Consider the following 16,679-nt stretch of genomic DNA (forward strand, 5'->3'; position numbering starts at 1 on the left):
TTCCTTCCTTCCTTTCTTCCTTTCTTCCTTTCTTCCTTCCTTCCTTCCTTTCTTCCTTCCTTCCTTCCTTCCTTCCTTTCTTCCTTTTCTTTCTTTCCTTCCTTTCTTCCTTTTCTTTCTTTCTTTTCTTTCTTTCTTTCTTTCTTTTCTTTTCTTTTCTTTTCTTTCTTTCTTTCTTTTCTTTCCTTTCTTTCTTACCAAAAGAGCGCAGGGGGCAGGGGCAGATGGAGGAGGAGAGAAACAGTCCCAAGCAGACTCCGCGCTGAGTGCGGAGCTGGACGCGGGGCTCGATCTCCCGACCCTGAGATCACAACCTGAGCCGAAACCAAGAGTTGGACGCTCCACCAACTATGCCATCCAGGTGCCCCTGGGTCTGTGGTTTTTAGGGGGGGTTGTCCATGCCTCTCCTGGGAGGTCTTAAAAGTGTCCATGTGCCCCTGGCCCCCGCCTCCGGGGCCTGCCTGGGGGCGCTTGCGGGCTGCTGGGGTGGGGATCAAGGGAGAGCCACCGAGCTGGGGGCCCTGCAGCCCCAAGCCTGTGAGCCAGAGTGGCACCGACCTTCCGCACAGGTGCTCCCGAGGGGACATGGGGGGTGCACATGCCAAGTGTGCCCCCACTTTTGCCAGCTGACATTTCATCAAGCACTGCCAGGCAGGGTAAGAATCAGCCTTGGTACAGAGCTTCATGGGTTACCCAGCCCTCTGTCAGATTTGATTCAGTTGTCATGAAGCCCTGGGGCTTTGTGACTTTACATAGGAGGGGCCAGACACTAACGACAGGCCCAAATGCAGTGACCCGGGTGCCCTGACATGGAAACTGTGCTCTGTGGGCACCCCACACTGAGTGTAGCACTTCAGATCCAAAGTAAATGAAAGAGGGCCCCTTCTGGGAGAGCCAGGGGCATGACCATGCAGTGCTTGTGCTTGGTGACTGTGCCCTAGGAGTTCAAGCACTGTGGGACACACACATACCCCTCCCCCGCCCCCCCTACCGAATGGCAGAGGGGAGGCTAGGAAACATTTTCTTCTTAAATATTTTAAATATTGCATTTATTTTAAAAATGCTTATAGGGGCGCCTGGGTGGCTCAGTCGGTTAAGCGACTGCCTTCGGCTCGGGTCATGATCCTGGAGTCCTGGGATCGAGTCCCGGGATCGAGTCCCGCATCAGGCTCCCTGCTCAGCAGGGAGGCTGCTTCTCCCTCTGACCCTGCCCCCTCTCATGTGCTCTGTCTCTCTCTCTCATTCTCGCTCTCTCAAATAAATAAGTAAATAAAATCTTTAAAAAAAATAAAAAATAAAAAATGCTTATAAGTATATAAAAAAAATAGGTACAAACAGTCCATAATCCTACATTTTAGCTTTACAAAGAAAGAGAAAAGTGAAGTGGGAGTTTCCCAGGAGAAGGTGGGGAGGGCAGAGGAGAGGTGCAGGGGTGTTGCATGCTGGGAGGAGGAGGGGTGTCCTGGGGCAAGGCTGGGAGGGAGGCAGCCGCAGAGGATGTGGGTGCACTCAGGTCAGGAGGGGCCCTGAGCCCCAGCAGCGGGTCTGACAGGGAGGTGACATATCTAGAGCTGCTGGAGAAAGGTAAGTGTCTTGGCCAGGAAGGGATTGGCTCCTCATGTGACCGCCCTACAGAGGGTAGTGGACATTATAATGGAGATGAGGGGAGGCTTCTGGTTTCAAATCCTCCCGGTGCCATTGTGTGTTCTTGGGCAAAGCCCGAACCTCTCCGTGCCTCTGTGTCCTCATCTGTAAGATGGGGAGAATGACAGTACCTGTCTTCTAGGACCACAGGATTCTTTTTTTTTTTTTTTTAAGGTTTTATTTATTTATTTGACACAGAGAGAGCGCGCACAAGCAGCGGGAGTGGAAGGCAGAGGCAGAGGCAGAAGCAGGCTCCCCGCTGAGCAGGAAGCCAGTATGGGATCATGACCTGAGCAGACTTAAGCTTAACTGCTTAACCAACTGAGCCACCCAGGTGCGCCTGGACCACAGGATTCTTGTGAGGTTTCAGGAGGGAGGGCATTGGAAACCCCCTCAGGTCTTCCGCCTGGCTGGAGGTGATGCCATTAGCAGAGATGGCGAACACAGGAAAGGCCAACATACGGTGGAATAAAGATAATAAACCAGGGCGCCTCAGTCGGTTAAGCGTCTGCCTTCGGCTCAGGTCATGATCCCGGGGTCCTGGGATCGAGCCCCACATCAGGCTCCCTGCTCGGCGGGAAGCCTGCTTCTCCCTCTCCCTCTGCCTGCCACTCCCCCTGCTTGTGCTCTCTCTCTCTCTCAAATAAATAAATAAAATCTTAAAAAAAAGATAATAAACCGGATTTTAAGCATGCTGAGTTGAAGGGACCAGGGGAACACTTGGGAACAGTCAGAGACAAGGGAGACATGTTCTCTCCTGAGATGCAGAGATGGGTGAATAGGTGAAGTCACTCAAGGAGAGTGTCAGAAAAGCAAGGGGACAGTGATGAGAAGAGCTGAGGCACATGCTGAATGACAGGGCAGGGCAGGCAGCAGAGCATGGAGGAGACCAGAGTCCGAGGTCTCTGGTGGCTGAGGAGAGTGGGTGGGCACATGTCAGGGAGTGGTGGGCAGAGGGGGTGTCCAGTGCTGGGTACTGGAGGGAACGTGCCAGCAGGGTGCAGGCAGAAGAGAGGAGGACGGGAGTGAGGCTAGACTTCCCTGAGGAAAGGGCCCAGGACCACCCAGGCTGGGGAGAGTGGGCTGTCAGAACACCCCCCTTGTCTTCTGAGCCGGAAGGTGTGACAATCATGGGTTGTGAGATCGAGCTACACATTGGGCTCCGCACTGGGTGTGGAGCCTGTCTAAGAACCTGTCTCTTCCTCTCCCTCTGCATACCCCCTCTCCCGCTCGCGTTTGCTCTCTCTCTCTTAAAGAAAAAAAAATGTAGAGCTGACTAAGCTCAGAGGTGCAGGGAAAGGAGGTTAGAGAGTTTGCCCTGAGTACAATTCAGAAGTAAAATAATATGTATCTTTACACTGAGGTATCATTTACTTCCCACAAAATGCACAGGTTTTGGGGTCCAGCTTACAGCATCTTTCACCTGCATACATTCATGTAAGCAGCACCCAGATCAAGTTATAGAACATTTCCTGCCCCCCAGAAAGTGTCCTCCTGCCTGATCCTGGTGGTGACCCGCTCCCTAAGGAAGTGATATTTTCACATGCAGGTTTTTGAGTGATTAATTAACCATTTGGCTTGAGGTGGGTGAGAGCGGAAGAGGGCCCTGCCTGGACCCCACAGTGTGTGTTTCCTTTCCCAAATACCTTTGTGTCTATTCTCTTTTCTTGTTTTCAAAAAAAGTGTTTGGTGAACCGTTGATGAGAAGTATATTGACCTAACATGGTGCTGAACAATCACAGCTTCTTAGACACCTGTGTAAGGAGCAGGTTGTTTCCTGTAGTGCTCTCCCTCGCCAGAGGGCTTTGTTTATTCAACGCTGCACAAAGGCTCTTTGGCTCCTGGCTCCCTCCCAAAGGGAGGGCTCCGTGCCATCCAACTGATACCCAACTCATACATGGAAGGACCAGGTTGCCGGGGGCAGCCTCAGGCACCGCCCCGTGACCTTGAGCGCATGACCTCACCTCTGTGCCCCACGGTTTCCTCACGAGTCCCTCTCATTAACTGGTCAGTGGGAATAAACACAGAGAAGCACCCGATATCCTCGTGTCCACATCCTAGTGCCAACAGCAGTACTTGGGGAACAAGCGTGTGCTGTGTGCCAAGGATCCAGTCACGGAGGGCACAGGCTCACTCTGCACTTGCAGAGCTCACGGGCTAGAGCAGGGACGCGGAAGGTCAGGGGCGACAGTGGAGCTGGGTGGCGGGGGTAAGGGGCCTCCCTAGATAGTCCCCGGGAAGGCTTCCCTGTGGAGGGGACCAGATGGTGCAAAGGCCTTGAGGTGGGAGTATGCTCGGTGGTGTGAGAAACAGCGTGGGGACATTATGGCTGGAGCTGGGAATAAAGGGGGGATGGCAGTGGGAGGTGAGATCTGAGCAGAGCCAGAAAATATGCAGCCTTCAGACTGTGGCGAGGAGTCCAGATATTTGGAGGGGACTTTAGAAACACTTTTTATAGACTGTGATTATAAAAAAAAAAAAATCTAGTTGGGGATATTGGCCCATCGACAGACAGATTCCCTTATAGTCACAAAACCCAGCATGGGGAGAGTATTTTATCCCTGCCCTCTGCTCTTCTCCCCTCCCCAACTTTCCCTCCAGCCAAAGTTAGCCTTTTAATTGCCTTTAGTTTTAAAAGATTTTATTTATTTATTTGAGAGAGAGAGTGAGAGCGAGAGAGCGAGCCCAAGTGGGCAGAGGGAGGGGCTGAGGGAGAGGGAGAAGCAGGCTCCCCACTGAACAGGGAGTCTGATGTGGGGCTCAATCCCAGGACCCTGGGATCATGACCCGAGCTGAAGGCAGACACTTAACTGACTGAGTCACCCAGGTGCCCCTTAACTGCCTTTAAAAGACACACTTCACCTCTCTCTTTGTATATTTGAATTAATTTATGTCTATTGCCATTATTAGTTTTCTTTCTTTCTTTCTTCCTTCCTTCCTTTCCTTTCCTTTCCTCCTTCCTTTCCTTCTTCCTTCCTTCCTTTCTTTCTTCCTTCCTTCCTTCCTTTCCTTTCCTTTCCTCCTTCCTTTCCTTCTTCCTTCCTTCCTTTCTTTCTTCCTTCCTTCCTTCTTTCCTTTCTTTCTTTCTCTCCTTCTCTCTCTCACTCTTTCTCTCTCTCTCTTTTTTTTTTTTGAGTTTTCATCAGTTTTCTTTGTCTCAATGCCTGTTCTGTCTTATTTGTTCAGAAACGATATCTGATCTTTTTCAGTAGCCCCTCACCCAGTAGTGCTGTGGGGCCAACACAGGGCTCCTGCGTGGAAGGTGTGCAGCCAGTATTTGTGGGCTGATTGAATCTGAACAGATGGATGAGATTCAAGGGACAACCCAGCAAACATGATTCTCTGGGTGCCCTCCCTCAGCGCCCAGGCATCCAAGAACACCGTGGCTGCTGACGGGGCCCAGTGAATTGCTATGATGTGGATGATGTTCTTTCTTCTCTTTTGAAGCCCTGGACATGAAGGCTTTCATTAAGGCCATGAAGAAGATTCTGAGCAATGTGTCAGATGAGCTGCTAGAGGCGCTGTTTCTGAAGGTGGACACGGACTGTACTGGCTCCGTCACCTGGGTGAGGAGGGCGCCTCGGGTAGCTGGAGGGAGGCTGAAGGGTCCAGGCATGGCGGATCCGTAGAGCACGTGGAGGGCTGAAGATGGGGAGGTGGTCAAGGCATCAGAAAGCCACCTGTGGATTCTGGGGTGCTTGCTGGGTAGAGGGAACCCTCCTGAGACTTCCGTGAGCAGGGCTTACTGCAGCTCATTCTTCTCCTGGGAGATAGGAGAGTGTATGACCAATGTCAGCGACCTGGCAGTAAGGATACCGCCCACCAGCCCCCCATTCAGTCCCAGCAGGTGCCACAACCATCTCATGGCCCTTTCTGGCCTCTCAGCCAACAGGCAGGCCTGTGGCTTTTCCATCCAAAAATGCCAGGGTTTTAGAGCAGATTTTTCCCCTGATTCTGTATGTTCTGTGATGAGCAGACGGAATACAGAAAGATACAGAAAAGTACAAAGCAATGCCAACAATGATAACTAGCCTTTACACCAGGCGTTGTGCTAAGCACTTTATGTATTATTTTACTTAAACCTCACAGGGATCCTACAGGGTAGGTGTTGTTATTTACCTTAATTTGACAGATTGGGAAACAGAGGCATGAAGAAGTTAAGAAACTTGCCCAGAGTGACAGAGCTAGTTAGCAGCTGAGCTAGTCTTCAGACCTGGGGAGTTTGCCCCAGGAGCCCCGGGTGTTAACTACTCTGACATTCCTCTCCTCGGCTTAGGCATACATTCTGTTTTGTTTTTTCTTTCATTTCTCTTAATATTCTACAACAAACATGTTTCCAGAATTCTCTGCTATCTACACAATGACCTTAATAACTCCCTCTTTCTTTATAGGTTCATATGGTGGCCTGTTTTGGCCTTTATGAGGCATCAGTAGATTCTAGAGTTGCCCTCTGACCTGGCTTCTGGGTCTTCCCCTGCTGTTAACTTGTTATATGAGCTGGAACAACTCATCTCTACTTTTATGGGCTTCAGTCTTATTACCCATAAAGTGGGGGTGAATGAAGAGATTCAAACAAGACGCTGGATGTGGCGATGATGCGCAGATGTATTTAGCATCACAGAAATGCATGAAGGAGGGAGGTGCTGCTGCATGTCCTTGTGATCCCAGATCCCAGAACAGCTCAGGGGCTGGGCTACTCCCCTTGGCCAGCCCCAGGAATCAGCAACCAGAGAGCCCCTTGGAAGGGGCTGGGAAGGATGGGGGAGGCACCGGAAGCCAGGCGTGGGCCCCCAAAGCCCAGTGCTCTGACAGCTCGGCCAATGCCGTCCTGCCTCGTGTTTCTTCCCGAGGCAGCAGAAGTACGTGGATTACATGATGCGGGAGTTCCAGAGAAAGGAGAGGATGAGAACAAGCCAGTACCGCCTGCGCTTCCACCTTCCCATGAGGATCATCCCCCTGTAAGGAGCCTCTCCCTGGACTGAAGGGGTGTGTGGGAACAAGGAGCGAGTGCTCCTCCCTAAGTCCCTGAGCCCCTCTTTGTGGGGCCACCAAGGCTCCTTTCAGCCCCTCAACCCTGTAGGTGAGCCTGAGCATTAAGGTGGGTGACGTGTCCCCACTTTACAGACAAGGAAAGAGAGGTTCGGGGAGGTCAAATGAGAGTGGAGGGGTTGCTGTTTTTGACCCTCCCTGCAGCATCGCTGTTCCTCCTGCTTCCTCCCACCGCTCGTGCTGAGTGGGCCTGGGGGTTTTATCCACAGGGCACAGATGGCTCACATGGCGGGGAGTAAAAGCCATCATGGGAAGCTGCTCCTGGAGGCCACGCCAGGCCTCGGGAACGGGCCACTGATCACTCCTGGAGCATGTGGCTCTGTCCCTGCCTTGACCCCCTTCTGACCCTGCCTGTTTGCTCCTCTTCGTGGCTCCTCCCCACTGTGCCATCTGGGCCTTCACCTCATCTTCTTTCTATGCCATGGCCCTGTCTGCTCCCGCCCCTCTGAACTCCCTAAGAACAAGTAGCCCTCTAGTGGATCTGGCCAATGGCCCAGGCCTCTTCCCAGAGTTCCTTTCCCAGAGACCATCTGGGGGTTTGAGCACCTCCTGCCCAGTGCAGGCAGCCGGGGCCAGGGAGCCAGGTCCTCTGGTCCAACACTTGGTGACCGGCATTTGTGGCCTGGTTAGGAGGTGCTGTGGCTGGATCTGTCCTCAGGACCACGCCCAGAGCAGGCTATGGGGAAGACCGTGAACCAGAAGTAGTCTGCCCCGGAGCACCTGGAGATTCAGAGAGATGGTGTAATGAAAACCAGGAAAGGGCAACTAAAACAATTTTGGTCAAGATTCAATTGAGGAATAGCCAATAAATATGAACGATGAAGGATTTTATAACCATACATGATGACCTGATGTGGCCAAGCCTTCATGGGTCTTTCTATTTCCTTGGGACGTTTAGATTCCCAAGGGTGCTTAAAGGGCCAGAACCAAAAACATTAAGAAGGCTCTCCCTATTTTCCCCTATTTATTTGCTCAACCTTCAAACCCAGAGAGCATTTCCAGCTTGGCAGAGAAAATAGCCAAGTACTATTTAATTACCTTCATGAAAGGGTCATCTTTTTTTATTTTTTATTTTTTATTTTTTTTATTTTATTTTTTTTTTAAAGATTTTATTTATCTGACAGAGAGAGACACAGCGAGAGAGGGAACACAAGCAGGGGGAGTGGGAGAGGGAGAAGCAGGCTTCCCGCGGAGCAGGGAGCCCGATGCGGGGCTCGATCCCAGGACCCTGGGATCATGACCTGAGCCGAAGGCAGACGCTTAACGACTGAGCCACCCAGGCGCCCCATGAAAGGGTCATCTTAAAAGCTGGCTCCCCTTTCCTGAGTCTGGGCCAAGATCACTGAACGCCCCCTCTGGGATGCCTCTGCAGTCTGGCAGGCGGAGGTGCTGGCCCTGTGGCGTAACACCTCCTGAGGGCTCCTCTCACTTCTCATGGCTCTCACCTGTTGTGTGACCTCTCAGGGTCCCGTGGCCCTGATGTGACAGGTGGCCCTGGGAATGATGCTTGAGGGCAGACCGGGCAGCGCTGCAGGCCGTGGGGGGCGGGGGAGAGAAAGGAGCCGTGTCCAGACACACCATCACCCTCTCTCCTGCTGAGACTGTTTCGGATGTGGAATTTCACAGCGGTGTGGGTTAGCCCTCAGCCACAGGTCACATGGTGTCCACAGTGAGATTTGCAGAGGGCTCCAGCTGGAGTAGGGGTGGAGCTGCCGAGGTTCTAATTTGAGCTCTGCCTGTAGCCAGGACATAACTCCAGGCAAATGCTTATCCCTGGGTCCCAGTGAGGTGAGGTGACATGCCCTGCCCCGCCGGGGCCTGGAGGTGTGGGAACGTCAGGTGGGAGAGTGTGTGCTGTGCTGTGTCCAGAAGTCAAAATGGTGGTCCCGTGAGCAGCCAGCCCGCCAGCTTAGCCGGCTTGGGGCAGGGAAGAAGGCATCGCTGTAGCCTGCTGGGAAGGCTGCGTGGGGGCATCCTGCAAGGCCAGGCCTGCTGTGGGAGCCTTTGCTGGGCTCAGGGCCTGGCCTTGGAGATGAGGAGTCAGGTACACGGGGTTCTGTTGGATACATTGTCCCTCGTCTACTTTTATTGCGTGCTTGGGTTATACTCCCTTTCTCTACCCCGAGTTGCCAGAACCTGTTATTATGAAGGTTTCAGTGGCAAGCCCCCCTCCACTCGCCTCCTGTAGACCATTTTTCTCATAAAAGAAGCTTTGCAAAAGACCTCTGTTCTCTGCCTCCTCTGACCCTGTCCCATCCTGAGGAAGCCGACTGGCTGTGTGATAGGAGAAGCCCACAGCTTGTGGAGCCCTGTCTCATACCAGCGGCCTTCTTGGGTCTCTCTTTCTTTTTTTTTTTTTTTAAAGATTTTATTTATTTATTTGACAGAGAGAGACACAGTGAGAGAGGGAACACAAGCAGGAGGAGTGGGGGGAGGGGAGAAGCAGGCTTCCCGCCAAGCAGGGAGCCCGATGCGGGGCTCGATCCCAGGACCCTGGGATCAGAACCTGAGCCGGAGGCAGACGCTTTAACGACCGAGCCACCCAGGCGCCCCTTGGGTCTCTCTTTCTTTCGGCCAGCGCTGATAATGGTAGAAACCCGCCTGGCAGAGTCACAGGTTGCGCGAGCGTGCGCACCTGCAAAGGGAGCTCCCTTTGCTTGCTCTCTCCTTCCTCCTCTGTGCTCTTCATTCTGTTTTTGTTTGAGTCCTTCTCTCTCCTATCACCTTCCACAGGAACCATGGCTGTGAGATTGTGAAGGTGCAGTTTTTAACCCAGCGGTTCAAGAAGACGGGACATCTCCTGACTGTCACCAAGCATGGGATCTTGCAGATCTGGTCTGAGGCCTTCTCGCTGCTTAACTCCTTCAGGGTGAGGGAGGCCCACCCGTGGAGACACATGGGGTGGTCGGAGAGCCTTTGCCTTCGTACCTCGATAGTGAAGGTGACCGGACCCAGAGTAAGCTCAGTCTTGGGTTCATGGTCCCTGCGGTCACTGCTCCCAGGGCCAGGTTCTGGCTTCACTGTGGGACTGGGACCCTCCTGTTTCTCTTCTGTAAGCAGGATGACATCTGGGTGTTTGGATGTCCAACAGTTTTTACACCCAGTTTTTCCAAACAGAATGTCACTGAAGTCCTCCCTGGCCACCAGGCTTACTTCTGGGCCCCATCTCAGTGAGTGGTATCATCACCCACCAAGGTTCCTGTGTTAGAGATCAGCCCCCTCTCCTTTCCCTGTCACAAGCACTCCATCACCAAGTGCTGCTGATTCGAATCCTTTACCTGGACCAGGCAGGAAATCACAGTGGTTGTGAGAGTGGGCTCTGGAGCCCACCTTAGAACCTGACACTGCCACCTTCCAGCTCTGTGACCTTGGACAGTATATAGCTCTCAGTTTCCTCATCTGTCACATGGGGTCACCGTAACGCCCTCAGGCTGCTGGGAGGATTTAATGACATAATACCCATATGGTACTCAGAGTAGGACAAGGCCTACAGCGAGTGCTGGACAAATATAAGCTGACATCATCATTGTCTTTGTGCTGCCAGCTCCTGGCCAAGTGCAGTAAGTGGGAAAACACTCAGGAAGACTGGCTGTGAACTTAGTGTCGCCAGGCCAGGCCAGAATCGTCCAGCACACGAGGAAGGCGCAGCTCCCCAGAGAAGGAAGGCTTCCTGAGAAGGCTACCAGCAGCAGGAAGGGTTTCAGAAGCCTGTGAAACACCAGTGTTTCATAGATGCATCAGGGGGAGTCCCGTGGGGCCGGAGCGTTCTGGCTCATCCCCTCTCGGTTGCCTAGGGAGACAGCTCAGGTCTGTGGAGGTCCAGTGACTCTCTTGGGTGTACTTGGTAGCCCAGGACCAAGGGGGACTCACACCTGAGTTCCTGAGGCTAGGGTTCCTGGCACCCTCCATCCTCTTTTTCTCTGTGTGTTTATTTTGGTGTGAAGGGGGCACTTGATAGCCTGAGCTAAATAATGTTGGTTATGGCTGCTACTTGATCACCTCAGCACCCCTCAGAGGCCAAGTCTGGGAGGGTTGAGGAGGACAGAGGGAGGCCTAGCATTCCTCCTTGAGGGGCTGCTTGGGCAAGTAGATATTGGCAAGAGTGATCCACCAAGCACCGTCCATGAACACCCACTGCATGCCGTGGTCATGCGGATGGAAAATGCTGGAGTTTGCGGGGAGAGGGCTGGGCTTCACTTCCCAGCTGTGCAGCCTTGGACGAGTCACTGAAACTCCCTAGGGTGGCCCTGGGCTTCTGGGAGGAACATGGAGGTGATGGGCATTACAGTCCCCGCTACCGTGTGTGGGTGGCCAGGGGCCTTGGCCCATCATCCTCACTGCCCAGCTGCTGGCACCAGCCTCTGTGCTCTTGGTGTGTCTGAGTTCTGATGCTACCGTCCCCTCCCTGCGCTGGCCTTTGCTGGCCCTTCCGCATACCCACCTAGAAGAGCTGCCTGAAAGCCCCCCTTCCCTTCTGTTTCACGTGGCACTCCCTCCCTGCTTCCTTCAGTTCCCAGTCTGTGGCTTTATTCGGGGAGTAAAATACAAGTTCCTTAGCTGGTCACCCTGAACTCCTCTCCCATCCTCCCATTCCCCGAGCCTCCTCTTTTCCCTGGACACCAAAGCCCATTCTTGCTGACATGCCTTTGTGTGTGGCGTCCCCCACCTGGAGCCTGGAGCGCCCGCTCAAACTCCGTCTGCAGGGGTGTTACGTGAGGCTGGCAGGGGAGCGCGGAAAGGCACCTCACACCCTGGCAGGACGATTTCTTGTTCATAAGCTGCTTGAACCAGGTGACACCCACAGATGGTAAACAAGATTCAGACAAAACAAGCAAAAATGAATACAATGTTCTATGTCTATTATATCTCAATTAAACCGTGGGGGAAAGAGACAGGCAGAGGGGCAGTTCGTGGGAAGTCAGTCTCCCTCTCCCAGACCCTAATTCTCTCCCGGGAGGCAACTTCTGGGACCAGTTTTGGGGTGCTCTTCTGTGGTTAGACTGTACACACATCCCCCCACCCCTTTCTTTTTAAATATACACATGGTAGCGCATGATAGTGCTGCTTTCTACCTTTCCTTCTCACTGCATAATAGATCCTGGTGACTCCTCTCTGTGGCAGGTGCACACCTCCCTCGTTTCTAACGTCCGGGTGGTGCGCTGTGGTTTGGGTTTATATCCGCTCTCCTTTGCAGGCAGCCTGTGGCCTGTTGCTATCACAGCAATGTAGCAGGGCCCACCCTCGCACACACTTCTCTGTGAGCACGAGGGAACACATCCATAGATGTGGCTTGGAAGTAGATCCCAGGATTACAAACCATGCACATTTAAAACTTTAATGAGTGGGGTGCCTGGGTGGCTCAGTCAGTTAACTGTCTGACTTCAGCTCAGGTCATGATCTCAGGGTCCTGGGATCAGGCGCCTGTGTCGGGTGGGTTCCGCGCCCAGTGGGGAGTCTGCTTCTCCCTCTGCAACCCCCTCTCCTACTTGTGCTCTCTCTCTCTCTCTCAAATAAATAAATAAAATCTTTAAAAAAGTACTTAAAACTTTGATGAGCATGTCAAATGGCTCTAAAAAGGGGTTGTGAGGATGGGTGTTCCTTAAGTCCATTTTACAGATGTGGAAACTGAGACTCAGAGAGGTCAGGGCACTTCTCCAAGGCCCCATCAGTAGTTGGTGGGAGCACTGGGCTCCATACCAGGTCTATGGCTGGTTCCAGGGCCTTGGGTGGCAGGAGAGGGCTCATGGGATCCCGTGCCCCTGGTGTGCTCTGCTGGGCAAGCCTCCCCAGCCCAGATCTCTGCTCTTCCTCTGGCCAGCTTAACCAGATCCAGCAGGTCTATAACCTGCAGATGTGGGTCATCGACATGGTGTGTCTCTATAACATGAACCTGATTGCGGTTGCATCTACTGACCAGAAGATAGGTGAGTCCCTGACAGCTCCCCAGGCCTGCTCTAGGCCGTTGGAGGGCATGCATTTACACTTGGAGAGACCTGTCACCGAGCCAGCTGTGGGCATGGGTTACAGTCCTCTGGGGGTGCTGCAGCTGGTAAGCAGATGCTGCGTGTTGTCACCAGATCCCCAAGGCCTGGGATGTGGGCTTGGCTTCCATGCATGTCTCCCCTTCTGTGTCTTCCCCAGAGTTCTTTGACATTAGCAACCATAACTGTGCCCGGGCCTTCACCTTCATTGATCTGGACAGCTGTGTCTTGGCCATGGACTACTGGTGAGTCTCAGGGAGATTGGTACATAGCCTTGGCGGCCACATCACTCAGCAGGGTTGGAACTCCCAGAAAGCCTCTCTGGAAACAGCCCTGGAAAGATTCCCACTCTGTGTGTCTGTGTCCTCTTCACCAAGCTGCCCCTCCTGGGGGAGTCACTCAGTCATCAGTCCCTCTTCCTCCCATGCCCCGAGCAAGTCAGCCACCGAATCCTGGCAGAGGCTTGTCCCGCCAAGGCCGAGGACTCTGGGAATGTCATGGTCCATCAGTAGGGGTGAGCTGATAATGAGCATCTGGAGGACCAGGGACTCATTTGTTTGGGTTTTAAAAGAAAATAATGATTTCTTTTGGACCTGGTTCACCGATGATCTGGATCTGGGCGGCTGGGCCCATGTTTGTCAGCTGTTGAGGGCAAGGCTGGAAAGTCGTGTGGGAACTGCTCTCGCTCCCAGGCGGAGGAAGGTCGTTGGACGCTGGGAGGGTGGAGGGTTGCAGCTGGTGTGCGCAACCCAGCCTCTTCTGTCCCCACCTCCCCTCAGGTCTGACTATCACAGAGGTGTGTTCTGCTACGGGGACACCAAAGGCAACGTCATCATCTTCACCTCTGACAATGTGACCCACGGGTTGTTCAACCCCCGAATCCTTCCCAGGACCTCCAAATGGGGTAGCTGAGATGCTGGGGAATTGGGGGAGGGGGGAGATGGCCCTGCCCCGAGAAGCTCTTCTCTCTCTCGCCTTCCAGCTCAGGAGCCCCTGAGGGGCAGTGAGGCCATTTGCTCAGCTCAGAGTGGTTTGTGGGACAGGGGGTGATGAGGGGACAGCAGGAGCCAGAGGGGGCTGAGGAGACAATCTCTGTGAAGGCAGGAGGTTGCACAGGGGAGGCTGAGGGGAGGGGCTGCAGGACCCTGCTCATCCCAGCAAGAATGAGCCTGGGCCCGCTGTGCGACCCTGGGGAAGCCGCTCACCGGCTCTGGGTCTTGGGATGACGGCACTACCTTTCTCCGTGGTCGGGACAAGGGTCTGCTCTCCTTGGCTGGGAGCAGCCTCTGTTTGGGGGGTGGGGGTGGGGCAGAAAGGCCTGCGGGAGAGCCTGGCTCAACGCGGATATGAACATGCATAAGCACAGTGACATCTCTTGAGCACTTGTGTGCTGCGTGCTTTGGGCACATGGCCTCCTCCAGTCTCCCACCCACTGCCTGTCCAACTGCCGGGAGGGAGCTGCTGCTGCTACAGTCCATGAAGAGAGGGGGAAGGGTACTTTCGGGGGTGCAGCACTTGCATGGGCCCCACAGGGTAAGTGGCCTGAAGCAGGCGGTCCGCCCCACAATCTGAACCTTGACCCCTTGCTGGGCTGTACCCCAGACTGCCTGCTGCAGGGCACTGTTTGGGGCAGCTCTGCCAAGGGCACTGGATCCCAGCTCTGGGGCCTGGGGCTGTCAGGGGCTCGTCTGAGCTGGACCCTGTCCAGGATCGAGCCTTTGGTGCACAGTGTCAGGCCTCTAGGTTGCTTCATACCCATCTAGAGGAGGCCCCGGGCCACAAGGGTCCCCAGCCCCCGAGGACACTGACTCCCCTTCCACCCAGGACACCAGAGCAGCCCCTTGGGCTTCCAGTCAGAGTTTCTGAGCAGGACACTCTCCAAGGGCTCCCAGGCCCTGGTGATATCTCTCCTGCTGAGCTTGACAGGGCAATACTCCCCCCACTGGCCGGATGGAAAATGGATCGGATACAGCAGTGGGCGGGCACCAGCTGCATTCCTGCCTCATCAGCCGCTGCCCCCCCGTCCCCCCCCGTCCCTCCTCCAGCCCCCCCCCGACCCCCCCTCCAGCTCCCCCACCCCGGTGCCTTCCCTCGCGCTGCTCTAACCAAGGCGGCTGCCTAGCTGAGGTCATGCTGCACCACCCTGGGAACCGGCGTGGGAGGTTGTGGTGGTCTTTGAGCTGCATGTTGGACAGGAGATCGGAGCAGGTGCAGATGAAGCTGGAGTGTAGGAAGGAGGCCTTCCATGCCACATGCAGCCTGGAGGCTGGGTCACGCACGAAGGTGGGCCCACCAGTGTGTTGACTTGGGAGGAGGTGGTCTGTGTGACCTGGATCCAGTTGCTTAACCTCTTTGTACCTCAGTTCCCTTATTAAACAGGGATGAGCAGACTCAATTCATGGCTTTTCTGTAAGGTGGAAGGAGAGCATGCAGTGTGAGGCACACAGTAAGGGCCAGGTGACTACCTCCGTTGACCTCCCAGGGCCCTCCCAGCCTCATGGGAGAGGCAGACAGGCAAACAAGCTTGCACTGCAGCCCTGGCTAAGCTTTCTGCCTCCTGTGCCCTTGCAGGGCCCGCCCCACTTCAGCAGCACTCCACCCCTTGGGACTTCTCTTGCCAGATGGGGCTGGTGGTTTTGCAGCAGTAAAATGCTTGGCATAAGCCCCTAGGTCCCCCTCTCTTTTCTGCATTTTACCTGGGAGTTTCTCTCAGACTTGAGCCCAGATTGTCCCAGTCCTTCTGACCTACCTCCTTAAACCCTGCTCTGCAGGTAGACCCAGGCTTGTCCCCGTCACCGCTGGCTCCATCTGCCTGTGTCAAGCCTTTCCGTGTGCACCAGGGGCCTTTCCCTGGAGGCTCCCGGGCCTGGCTGCTAGCCCTGGGAGGTTTTGGAGGCCGGGAGACTCTAAACACCTCAAGGGCCAGGCTGTGCTTAGGGCAGTTGCTCCAGGCATGTTTGCTGGATGCTTCTCCTTGGAACTTGTGTTTCCTGGACAAGGTGGGGCATGTCGTTTGAGGCATGATGGTAAACTTCCAAATGATCCTCTCCAGAAAGAGTAGAGCCTATGGTCTCAGTTGGTTCTCCAGTCCAGCAGAGCTGGAGCTCCCTAAATGAGAATCGCCTTGTGTAGATTGCAGTATGCAGGAGAGAGGGAGGAGCCTGGGATGTGGGGCCGGCTAGGCATGCAGGGGCACAGGGGCTCCGGGCAGCAGTGTTTATCTGCCTGGGTCTGTGTTCTGGGTGTTGAGTTCACCCCACCGAATCCACCAGAACGCGGTAAAGCTTGAACAAGCATTTGGATGGAAAAGCCTTTTGAGACATACAGGAGTCGCAAACCAACTCAAGGTGTCCCCTGGGGTTTTGCTGATCTGGCAAAGGTTGGGAACTGGTGGTGGACCTCGCTTTTTCTCTCCTATCAGATCACTGGACCAAAGTTTCTGCACGGAAGCTCCTAAATGAAAAGTCCCCTTTGTATAGGAGTTACCAGCTGAAGGTAGGTTGTATCTTTCCTTGGCCTGTTACCATGGTAATTATCTGTACACACTCACCACTCAAAAATCAGTACAGAAAGTGGATTTTCCCCCTGAGTTCAGTCTTAGGCCTCAGGGCTTGGTCACTGGTAGCGGGATGGAGGCCGCTGTTGGATCCTGTGGCTTGTCTCTCTCACCACCTCCGTTGCTAAAGCCCGGTCCTGGCAGACACTTGGACGGCTACAGCGGCTTCTAGCTGTTTCTGCACTTCTTTTCTCCATGCAGTGCTTTGCCCCCGTCAGCAGCCAGAGGAATTAGGAGCTAGGAACAGCCATGTCACTCCTTTGCTCAGAGGCCCCCCCGCCCCCCCGGTAGCTTCTCATCGCGTTCAGACAGAATCTTACCATGACCATCAGTACAAGAGGTGACCTGGCCCCTGGCCTGTTCCCCATCTTGCCTGCTACTTTGCTTCTTCTCATTTACTCTATGCAGAGATGCAGGCCACCTTGCTGTTCTCTGGACACCCCAAGCCT

General features: G+C 54.2%; 1 protein-coding gene across 1 annotated transcript in view; it reads left to right on the forward strand.

The window, feature by feature from the left end:
• The window catches only part of EFCAB8 (EF-hand calcium binding domain 8), a 60,770-nt gene that overhangs the window by 7,715 nt on the left and 36,376 nt on the right, over positions 1 to 16,679 (forward strand). Inside the window, exons 3-9 of the mRNA XM_081833083.1 lie at positions 5,092 to 5,210; positions 6,499 to 6,602; positions 9,427 to 9,562; positions 12,512 to 12,617; positions 12,835 to 12,919; positions 13,454 to 13,578; positions 16,096 to 16,169. Coding sequence (XP_081689209.1) covers positions 5,092 to 5,210; positions 6,499 to 6,602; positions 9,427 to 9,562; positions 12,512 to 12,617; positions 12,835 to 12,919; positions 13,454 to 13,578; positions 16,096 to 16,169 — 749 coding nt within the window. The remainder of the gene's footprint in view (positions 1 to 5,091; positions 5,211 to 6,498; positions 6,603 to 9,426; positions 9,563 to 12,511; positions 12,618 to 12,834; positions 12,920 to 13,453; positions 13,579 to 16,095; positions 16,170 to 16,679) is intronic.

Source organism: Leptonychotes weddellii, chromosome 10, assembly GCF_054177405.1.
Source record: "Leptonychotes weddellii isolate Sample4059 chromosome 10, ASM5417740v2, whole genome shotgun sequence".
NCBI classification, from domain to species: domain Eukaryota; kingdom Metazoa; phylum Chordata; class Mammalia; order Carnivora; family Phocidae; genus Leptonychotes; species Leptonychotes weddellii.